Source organism: Coffea eugenioides, chromosome 2 (genome assembly GCF_003713205.1).
Source record: "Coffea eugenioides isolate CCC68of chromosome 2, Ceug_1.0, whole genome shotgun sequence".
NCBI lineage: Eukaryota > Viridiplantae > Streptophyta > Magnoliopsida > Gentianales > Rubiaceae > Coffea > Coffea eugenioides.
Window position 1 is genome coordinate 77071953 of NC_040036.1, and position 12228 is coordinate 77084180.

The window sequence follows — 12228 nt, forward strand, 5'->3', positions numbered from 1 at the left end:
AACAGAGCAGATTCACGGTCAGTGTGGTTAGGTTTAGTTATTGTATACATTTAAATTCTTGGTGTACAACCGCATTATAGTGTCGTACTAAATATATGTGAAGCATTTTATTCATATACATTACTTTTTTGACGGATATAATAATACAATGTGATTGTACATCAAATAATGTGCTGACAAATGCAACAACTGGACCAAATCGCATAGAATCACAATTTCACTTACCAGTCCCAATCAGCCATAGAGTCTTTCAACTCGACTGAAAATAACCAAGATATTTCTAGCAATAATTGCCATAAACTACCGGGAGCCATTGTCCGCTTGTGGTGAATTTGGAGGACTTGGGCACCACATATCTTTCAAGGCATTTAGTTGTAGATAAGTTTGAGTTGCCTGGAGTACGGTGGAAGCGAAATGCACTTCTCAAGTGAATTGAGTGGAAACCACTGGGCCAATGGCTCAGTGGCACCAGTTGGGCTGTTGGTAAGGGTTCAAACCTTATCAGCAGCAAAAAAAATCTAAGGGTTGTGCCATAGTACTCCCTTGGTCTAGTTGGGCCTGTATACCCATTAACCCCTACAACAGTCTCCTTAGGCTCCCCCTCCCCCTAGATTAGGATAGAATAGGAGTCTCCTTAGGCTCCCCCTCCCCCTAGATTAGGATAGAATAGGTTATACAAATGTATCGTTGCTGAAAAAAAAAAAAGTGAATTGAGTGGAATTATTAGTATAAGAAATAAAAGTCAATTGGTATATGAGAATGTGTGGTACTGTGGTGCTTAGTACGGCAAGATGGTCTCTTTGTGATAGGTTCTATGTTGTCCATACAAACTATTCTTAGTAGTTTGGCCAGCATACCATTCTATGCAGTACAAGTCTTTCTTCGTGTTCTTTAGCTGTGCATGTATGATATATAGTTCAACTCAAGCGCTCAATTTAGAAGTTTTTTTTATTAGTTTCGCTCTCTGATAGATTGAGTGCCAGAAAAACATAAACAGAAGAATTCGCAATCAGAAAACATGGCGCTTTTTGATGCTATAATTTGGCTTGCACTATTTTTTGTCATCTGGGCAAGCACTTATTTCCTCGTATCCGAATTAAGGTCCAGGAGAATAGCCAGGCTTCCTCCGGGCCCTTATCCAATTCCAATCATTGGTAACATCCTAAACGTTGGTCAGAAACCTCATGAATCATTTGCCAAACTCTCCAAAATTTATGGTCCTCTAATGTCTCTTAAGCTGGGGAGCAAAAGAACGGTAGTTGTGTCATCTCCAACAATTGCCAGCGAAGTACTACAAAAATATGACCAACTTTTCTCCGGCCGTGCAGTGGCAAATGCAGTCCAGGCACTTGATCACGATAAAGCCTCGATAGTCTTTCTGCCAGCTTCGAGCCAGTGGCGTAATCTCCGAAAGATATGCAAAGAGCAACTGTTTTCGTTGCAAAAACTTGATGCTAGTCAAGGCTCTCGTCGGGAGAAGCTGCAAGAATTATGCGACTATTTGCAGAGGTGTAGCGTTAGCAGGAAAATTGTTAATGTTAGTGATGCAGCCTTCACAACATCTCTGAACTTAATATCAAGATCTCTATTTTCAGTCGATTTTGCTAACTATGATTCTAATTCATCTCAAGAACTCAAGGGGATTGTGTGGGGTATAATGAAAAATGTCGGGGCCCCTAATCTTGCGGATTACTTTCCTGTCCTACAAATGATTGATCCCCAAGGCATCAGGCGTCGCATCACGTTCTATATGCAAAGGCTATTTGCCATTTTTGATGACGTTATTGATGAACGGCTGCAAGTTAGAGGGACATCAGAGACTAAGAAAAATGATCTGTTGGAAGGTCTCTTGGATCATAGTATAAAGAACGAGTCTGAGTTCTGCCGCAATGATCTGAAACATTTGCTTCTGGTGAGTGTCAAAAATTCTGTTAATAGGATAAATTACTCATCTTTATTTATTTATTTATTTATTTGTAAGTATGTAAATTACTATTTACTCCTTGTGGTTTTGCATATACGCCACATAATCTTCTTAAGGTTTATAATATGGGAAAATGACCTATTTCATTCCTCCCATTTTACAAAAATATTCTTTTCGTCCCTTACTTTTAAAATGAAGCAATTTCGTCCCTGACATTTAGAAATTAAAGCTATTACATCCTTGAACCCAATTTTCAATCTGAATCAAACCACCTATCAACCTGATTACAAATTTTGGAGGTATAATTGGTAAATCACTTGGTTAACTCAACTTGAATATAACTCAACTTGAATTCCTACATTGTCATTGTATACATTGATGGTTTTATGTACCTACCATATCATTTCAATTTAAATTTAAACACCAAATTTTGTATTTGTGATACACATCTAGACTCGCAAGCGAATATACTAACGATGCATGAAAAGATTTACCCAAAAGAAAAATCCGACTATTCCAAGACAAATAATGGCCTTTATGTTATAATGTTTATTTTTTTGGTTTGATAAATGTTATGTGAATATGATGAAATTGACCGAGTGACCTATCCACTCTATCTCCAAAATTTATTACTGGGTTATTGGATGGTTTGATTCAAATTGAAAATTAGGTTCAGGGATGTAATAGCTTTAATTTTTAAATGTCAGGGATGAAATTGCTTCATTTTAAAAGTGAGGGACGAAAAGAATATTTTTGTGAAATGTGAGGGATGAAATATGTCATTTTCCCTTATAATATTTACTCAATCCTCTGTGATTTTATATAAAGTAGAAAATTGACGGAAAGCACATCCATAACGGCATTAGTTAAAATTCTAGTTATGTCCTTTTTGTAAATATATATTAAACATAACAAGCCTCTAACCACTTTACATAAAACAATAAGAATGTTAACTGGATATTATTGAATCCTAAGGTCCCGTTTGGATTGCATTTTCCGTCATTTTTCATGGAAAAATTACTGTAGCGATTTGATGTATGTGAGGAAAAAAGGTAATAGAAAAATGTGTTCACGAAAAATGACGAAATTTTTTTACGGAAAACAGCAATCCAAGCAAGGCCTAAGATTTTCATTATGTGATCGAATGTGAAATCACAAGCAAGTTAAGTGAATATTTTATATTTCAGCATATTCCATACCTCGCGGTGTTTTTAGCGAGCATTAGCATTAATCAGCATGTTAGGATGTGCTTTCTGTCAATTTTTCACTTTACATTAAACTATGATGGGATTAAGTGGATATTATATTATAAGATTGTAGGAGTATTATCTCATATAATGCGAAATCATAGGGAGATAAATAGTAATTTATCCAATTTTTTTTAAAGTCAAACCGTTTGTAGGCTTGTTGTTAACCCATCTAAAACCTTTGTCTATATTTAATAAATTTCTTCGAAATTCCATTGCTCCTGGGACTGATCCTGTACATCAATGACAATCAATATGTGTAATTTCGCTCCGTTGGCACCCCTAAGAAGATAGATGGCAACCTCAATGACAGTCATAAAAATTGACCTTTCTTTAACATGGAGAAATGATATCCTCTAGCCGTAGTAACAGCCATACATGGTTTGTAATTGGAGGGCACTCAGGTTAGCAAATTGTAGGGCAGGAAATGACAGTTTCTTTGCATGATATATAACCTTGTTCTTCTTTAAAATTATTTTCAAACTAATTCACTTTCAAATTTATTCCCTTGTTAATCTACTTCTTGTCGTGTGGTTGTATCTTTTTTTTTTTTTTTGTATTTTTAGAGGTACAACCCAAATCAATGAATTCTTAATGAATTTTCAATATTTCAAATTTTGCTACTTACATACAATCTCAAAGGTAAATAAAAGTATTTCTCTGTCTATTATTGAGTTAATTAGTATTTTTTTCACATTAGATTGGCTGATATAGTGGATTAATTTTGGTACTAATAATAACCTAGTTATATTCTCTCTCTCTCTCTCTCTCTCTGAAAAGGGTTGTATTCTCTTCGATGGGTCAAAAAATGCAAGAGATTTTTTTTTTTTAAATTTTCTTTTCCCTCTTCTAGTTCACATAAACTATGATGATGATGTATCTTGAAATGCTTACTCATTGTTAGACAATTTAAATTTTTGCAAACTTCTTAAAATGTACAAAGTTGGAGACCACCATGTATAAAATTTCAGGTAACAAGAAAAAACAAATAGTAACTTGTGATATAACAATCAAGAACAATTCAAGGGAGGAATAACGGCAGCAAAAAATACAAAATATTCTTCTGCAAAATCATTGCAATTTAGGGGTGTTCAATAATTTTAAAGCACTAATTGAGATCCACTTTCCTTTTCCAATTTGCTGATAGAATGTCCTCAGGGCACCAAATAAAGAAAAACTATATAATATATGTGAAAAAAAAGATTTACAAGTGATTCTTTTCCAGGAAATGGAGGGTGGAATAAAAATACTTTTCTATATATATATATATATATATATATATATGTTCAAACTTTCCACTTTTTCCATCACTTAAGTGGAAAATTTGTTGGCCTGACATCAATGTAGCTCTGGTTTCCATTAGGATTTATTTCTTGCAGGGACAGAAACAGCATCAGTCACTGTGGAGTGGGCAATGGCAGAGTTATTACGCAGTCCTGACAAGATCGCAAACATTAGAGCAGAGCTCAAGGAAGTCATTGGAAAGAAGGAAGGAGTCCAAGAATCAGATATCTCGAGACTCCCTTACTTGCAAGCAGTGATCAAAGAAACCTTTCGACTTCACCCTCCAGCGCCATTACTTATTCCTCACAAAGCTGATGAAGATGTAGAAATCAATGGTTTCATAGTGCCAAAAAACACAGAGGTGCTTGTCAACGTGTGGGCTTCGGGTAGAGATCCGACAATGTGGTCAAATCCTGAGAATTTTGAGCCTGAACGATTTTTAGGCAGTGACATTATTGATGTGAGAGGCCAGCATTTCGAGCTCATTCCCTTTGGCGCTGGGAGGAGAATATGTCCAGGATTGCCTCTAGGTTATCGGATGGTACACTTGATGCTAGCTTCTTTCATTTACAACATTGACTGGAAACTGGAAGATGGAATGAAACCAGAAGATTTAGACATGGAAGAAAAATTTGGGTTGACAGTTCAGAGGGCTTGGCCTCTAAAGGCTATTCCTGTTAAGCTGTGACTCCAATATATAGCAATTTGAAGGCTTAATCATTTCAGATGAGTAGAGAAAGCACTCCTTGTGAATTTTGATGCAATTGAGATGTTTGACTTCGTTTTGCATAAATTATGTTGTACGTTACGATTTACTATAAATTATGAACTCTTACATAATCAGTGACAAATTTTACACATAGTGCAATTCATCTCATGTATTATAGTATTTTTTTTTCCTTCTTGAATTTGTAACCTCAATCAAATCCAATAAGTAGTTTCCTGCAATTCTCTCCAAATTATGCTTCATTTGGGAGTGAATGATTTGGATAGAAAAGAAGGGAAAAGAAGAGAAAGACTGATTTTCCTTTGTTTGATAGTTTTAAGTAGGAAAGAAAAGAAAGGAAATGGGAGGATGAATAGTGATAAAAATGTTTCCTCCCAAATTGGAAAGAAATGGAGAGAAAGTTTAGAGAAAACTTGTTAATTTTTCTAAAATGCCTATTTTGTCCTTAAAAATGCCTTGAACAAATATTTAATGACTTCTATATCCAAAATCATTCCATTAATTCTCAAAACTTCCAAACAACATAACAATCTCTTCTCTCCTCTTCTCTTCTCTCATAACTTAAGCTTTCCCTTCTTTTCTTTTCTATCCTAAACTCCCAAACTAAGCCTAAGAGTCAACTGCCGCTTGTAGCTGCAACTGCAGCCTGCAGATGGTGACTTAAATGGATCTCTTCATAATTTTTGTCAACAATCCACAGGTTATTAACATGCACAAATATTAAATAGCTTTTCTCATATATATATATATAGACCAATCTTGATGTGTAAATTTTAGCTGGTAGCGTATATCTTTTGTCATGGGGACACCCTTGATACTACCTAACTGGTCAAATTATAATGCCAGGGGACATAGGTAACAATTTATTTATTTTTAATCAAATTGTCATTTGTTTATGATGGTTCAGCGAAGCTTGCATTTGTCCAAATATTAGAAAAGGGCATCCTCATTGGCAGGGTGAATTCATACATACTAGGATCCCACCTATGACGATATAAAGCAGGAAGTGATATCTGATCGATGAAATTTACAGCACATGAAGTATTTTCCCATTCAGATTTGAGTTCCAAGAAAGAAAAAAGGAAAGCAGAAGAATGGCCAAGGAAAATATATGGAGCTAATTGATGCTACGTTCTTGCTTGCACTCCTTTTTGTCATGTGGGCAAGCAGTTATCTCCTTGTGTCAAATTTAAGGTTCTGTACTTTACGTGTTTGGAGGGAAAAAAACCAAGAAAAAGAAGAAAAAAAAAAGAAATGAAAGACAATTATTTCCCGGAGAAGGGTGGAAATAAAAAAAAATAAGAACGAAAATTGGTTCACATTGCAAAGAAGGGGAAAAAAAAAAGTAAAAATCTATTCTGGTCACCTTGAGCTGTTCATTGTATAGATTTGATGTTCGAGAATATTGGCAAGATAGAAAATATAAAAGAAACTATTATTCAGGGGAAGAAGATAACAAGTTTCATATATAATAACGACAAAGTAGTGATTCTAATAAAGATATATACAAGAAAAAGGGAACTGCTACGTCCAGGTATCACTAGATTTGCAACTGAATTCATTTCTATGGAAAGTCCTCCTCGGCATTTTACAGAACTGAAAAAAATGTGCACCTCGAATAAATAGGCAGAGTTCAATAACACTACCAAGAAAAAAATAGAAGCTATTAAAGTAGCTAAGTTGATATTGTCAGAGAAGTTTTAGAAAAATGATAGAAATGTGTGTCCAATAATGGAGCCTCTGGTCAAAGTTTTAAAAGCTATTGATCAAGATAATAAATCAATATTGTCAATTATTTATGAGGCAATGGATAGAGCAAAAATGGTTATTCAAAAGTTGGTGAAATTTTGGAAAAAGATTTGGGAAGTGATTGATAATAGATGATACAGCCAACTTCATTGTAATTTACATGCAGTATATAATTTAAAATATTACATGCAATTCAAACATGTAATATATATGTATTTATTTATTTTTTTAATTTTGTGATTTTATTGCATTTAGTATATTTTTTAAACCCGATCCTTCAATATTCTGGAACTTGTGTGTTTAATCTAGATGAAATTCGAAAATGATTGAAGAAAATCATTGCAAAGTTGGAGCTGAATTTAGATGCACAAGTTGATTCAATAAATGAGATATTTTTTGATTATTTTATTTATTTATATTCATGATTATATTCATGAACAAATTTTAAAATTTTAACACCTGTGTATATATTATTTTTGAAGATCAAAATTTTTGTAGACAAAAAAGGAGGATTTGGAAGTGCTATTGCAGCAAGAGCATTATCGAAATCTTTTCCAAGTTTCAACTTAATTTATACTTATATAAACATTTAAATCATATTAATGAAATTAATATTTTTATAATTTTAAAATAATAATAATAATACTTTGTTTGTTTAATTGAATGGTACCTTAACTACGTCGAAGATGCGTCAAATCTAAGGAAAATTACAGTAAAAATATTGAGTCAAACCTGCACATCCTCTAGTTGCGAGCGGTCATTAATTCATACAAAACTACATAACCATTTGACAGTTAAAAAATTGCATAAATTAGTTTTTGTGCATTACAATATGCAATTAAAAGTGAAAATTTTGATGCATCAAAAAAATACCGATGATTTCTACAATCTAATTGACTTGAATCATATTTTTCACCAAGATGATATATTGGATGATTGGATAAGAGAAAATAAACAATCCACATTGCCTAAAGATAATCCGGATTGGTTGAGTAAGGGCATTCGTCAAACTGAATCAAAAAGTGGTGAATATCAAGAACATGGCAATGATGATTTTGGTGATACATTGTCCCAATATATTACCAAAAAAAATAAGAAAAGTGTTGTTGAATCATCAAGTAGAAAGGAGAAAAGTGACTAAATAAACTAGTAAGCATATTATTTCATCATCTTCGAATAAAAGTGACAGTGATAATGATGATGATGACAATGGTGACAATGGAGATGGAGGGGACAATTTTTGAAACACAGTGGTGGTTACAAAAGATAGCTAACAAACAAGAAGTATGTCATGGGATCAAGGATAAGATAATTATTATGTCACTCAAGATACTGATCATGGCTATCATCCTGACATAGAAGTACAATGTCAATTCCTCAATAATTTAATTCAATTTTCGAGTGAGCATACTTTCTCTCACCGTTCAAAGTCACAAAGATATAGAGGAGTCAATAAACAGATGCAAATTTTGAATATACAACTAACCTATGAGCATGAATCTAGCCAAAACTGAAATACTAGTCAATTAAGATATGGCTATGACCAATCATATGGAATAACTCCTGACTATTATAGTAGATATGGGCTATTTGGTGGATCTGGACAAGTCGAAAGGTCTACTAGCATTCATGGTAGTGGATACTATGAAAAAAAAAATAGATAAATCTCATGACGGTTCTTCTTTTGATTCCAATAGCATTGGATTTTATGGTCATGATTCTACTGCATCATATAGTACTAGCGATAGTGTTAACTATCGAGAGTTTGGATACTACCATTGATGTGATGCCGAAAACAAGATCCGAACTGAGCTGCAACGGGCTGAGGGAACTGAGCGTGAGCGAACTTGTACCAGAGAGAGGAGCGAGCTGACCTGCAAAAGGAACAAATACGGGGCTAGATCCCCGTTGTGACTCCGACGGTCGAGTCAGCTGTAGCTACAAGTAAAGCAATAGAATTGACTACTGTAGATGGCGTACCTTGTGTTGTCATATAGTGCTATATTTATAGGCCTTGCGGTAGAAATTTCCATATGGGAGTCAGAATCCTATTGGAGAGGGAGTTCTTCTAGGGTTTCGTATGCTAGCTCTGAAAAGTCCGGAGGCCGCGGCCCACCGGGCCCATCCAACTAAGAGGCGGCCGCTCTGTGCGAACTACAATGCCCTCTGTCCGAGTTGACCCGTCCGAGCTGGCAGGTGGAGGTATCTGAGCTGACACGTGGCAGTGGTAGATTGGGCCCACTACAACCATCATACTGAGTAATTCATCTCCAATCCAGAAGTTCTTCCGTCTAATGATTATGGAACATTTAGTCAATCTTCACATCCAACAAATACACCAGATAGCTTTTATACACTACCTACTCAAGGTCGTATGCCACTTCCACATCTATTTTACCATTCATCTAGAAATAAGGGTGATTTTGAAGCACATCGCCATTCTACTTGATATTAACAGGTACGAAAATATAAAGTAATAGTATATCTTTTTACATATTTGTCTTTTATTTAATATGATTTCTTTTTATTTTTGGCAGGAGATTGATCATGAAATAAGCGAAATTATTTCAACTTTGTGCTATAAATAAATTCTTATTTTGTATTATTAATGGTTAATATTACTTTTGCAATTATTAGTTTTAAAATTGTGATCTGTGTTATTTTGATTTTGTTTGTGATGCCATTGTATTAAATGATTAAAAGTACTTATTGTGTTTAATATGTATAACAATAGTACATTTTACAAATTTTCTTTTACTATTTTTTTTAGTATTTTTGTTTAGCATACTTTTTTTATATTATTAACAATTTTTAGAATATTAAATACTTCAAAATTTGCGTTTCACCGAAACTGCGACCGATATATCAAGATCGATATGGAACGTTTTGGACCGCGACCGCAACCGCGATTTTGAACCGTGCTATGGACACGATTCTTTGACACAGAAATCAATGTGAAATGTCAGCATTTTGAGCTTCTTCCATATGGTACCGGAAGGAGAACGTAAATCAGAAAGTTGCTGTCTCATCTAATGTTGCATCTCATCGTAGCTTATTTGCCTTACAGTTGGACAGGAAGCTTGAAGTAGGGATGGAAACAGAAGTATAGGCACGACCCAGAGCTTTGGAATCTTGTACCAAAGGCTGTGCTCTCTTTTGGATTTTCATAGCTTGGCATAAGATAATTAGGAAATTACGGTATGCACACTAGTGAATCTTAAATATTAGCCCATTCAGTATCACGCCAATCACGCCAATTTCCTTGGCAAACTGATATTGCTAATCTGCACTTTCTTAATCCAGTAGTATCCATAAATTTCTAGATTCATTGGATGCTCTACAGCTATAAGTTTGAGTATTGTTTTCAAATTTTTCCAAAATTTCGTTTAGAACTCTTTTCGTCAATGCCATACTGATACACAACACGAGTATGAAATCGAGATAAAAGAAATGATCAATCACTGTCTACTTGCAAGTTAAAACCCACTTCCTGCAGTATTAGAGTGAGATTGCAAGAGTTATCCAATTAAATTTTGTTAAGTTATCTAGTTAAAACAGGAGCCTACTTAAGCCGGCAATAGTTAGAATCTGGACCAAATTTTTTCAGCATTTGATTTTATTAAGTCTTCGGTAGGTAGACGAGAGAGATAGGAGAACTTGAATGGATGTTCCAACACTTCTCGTTTCCCTAGTTTTTGTAATCTGGGGTTGTGTTCAATTTCTCAAATCCAGAAAACTTCCACCAGGGCCTTTTCCATTGCCTATAGTTGGCAACATTTTCCAGATCAGTGAAAACTTCCACAGATCACTTGCAAAACTCTCTCTAATTTATGGACCGTTGATGCCAATTAAGCTGGGGAACAAAACTACCATTGTTGTATCATCACCAGAAATTGCCAAAGAATTGTTACAAAAATATGACCATACCTTCACCAGAAGAGTAGTTACTGATGCTGCCCACGCTTTAGACCATCAAAAACACTCTATTGGTTGGCTACCATCCTTAAACCAAAGGCGAAACATTCGCAAACTGTGCAAAGAAAATGTATATTCTTCTGAACGACTGAACGCAAGTCAAGGGCTGCGACAAGAGAAAGTGCAACAGCTTTGTCATTATTTGATTCAGTGTTGCATTCATGGGAAAGCTGTCAATATTGGCGAAGCTGCATTCACAACATCTATTAACCTAATATTAAGGACTCTCTGCTCAGTTGATTTTGCTCAATATGAGTCTAATTCAGCTCATGAACTCAAAGAAATTGTATCGGGTCTGATGACAACTCTCGGCGCTCCAAATAATGCAGACCTCTTACCTGTCCTTAGGGTTATAGATCGACAGGGCATAAGGCGCCAGTCCAAGTTTTATCTTGGCAAACTGCTTGAAATTTTCGATGTTATAATCAATCAAAAGTTACAAGAAAAACGTGCATCCAAGACTTGCTCGAGGAGAGATGACTTGTTAGAAACACTTCTTAATCTCACTGAGCAGAATGAAGGTGAATGGAGCTACCTGGACACCAAACATTTGCTCCTGGTGAGTAATACACTTTGATTTTCAGCATTAGATTTGATACCGAAAAGAAAAATAAAATAAAAATCATCATTATGGAATTAAAAGAAAACATTGAAAAATCAATGATTAACTTCCAACTCTGCTCCACGTCAGGATTTACTTACTGCCGGATCACAATCAACTTCTGCCACGGTAGAATGGATATGTCAGAGTTATTACGCAACCCTGGAAAGAGGGCAAAAGCTAGAGCTGAGATCAGGGAAGTCATAAAGCAAAACAAATATGTTCAAGAATCAGACATCTCAAGGCTCCCTTACTTGCAGGCACTTGTTAAGGAGACCTTTCGGCTTCACCCTTCCACAACAGTTCTGTCTCGTCTACCTGAAACTGACATACAAATTAATCAGTACACTGTGCCAAAAGATGGTCAAATACTTGTCAACGTTTGGGCTATTGGCAGGGATCCCAGCTCATGGTTGGATCCTGATTCATTTGTGCCAGAACGATTCTTGGCTAGAGAAATGGATATGAAAGGCCATAATTTTGAGCTCCTGCCATTTGGCACAGGAAGGAGAGTTTGTCTGGGAATGTCGCTGGCTCATCGAATAATACATCTCATAGTAGCTTCTTTGCTTCATGAATTCGATTGGAAGCTTGAAGAAGGAGTAAAACCAGAAGACCTTGACATGACTGAAAGATTTGGAGCTTTAGTACAGAAGGCTGTGCCCCTTAATGCCATTCCCTTATTGGCCGATAACGATAAGTAGAAGTTTCCAAACGTTTT

The 12228-nt window shown here is 35.3% G+C and overlaps 1 protein-coding gene and 1 pseudogene across 1 annotated transcript; both read left to right on the forward strand.

Annotated features, from left to right (window-relative positions):
- Positions 1-797: 797 nt before the first annotated feature.
- Positions 798-5327, forward strand: LOC113759786 (ferruginol synthase-like). Its single transcript, XM_027302360.1, has 2 exons — positions 798-1912; positions 4535-5327. Exons 1-2 carry the CDS (start codon positions 1019-1021, stop codon positions 5141-5143), a joined length of 1503 nt encoding a protein of 500 aa, XP_027158161.1. The 5' UTR covers positions 798-1018; the 3' UTR covers positions 5144-5327.
- Positions 5328-10592: 5265 nt separating this feature from the next.
- LOC113760319 lies at positions 10593-12211 on the forward strand (annotated as a pseudogene).
- Positions 12212-12228: the final 17 nt, after the last annotated feature.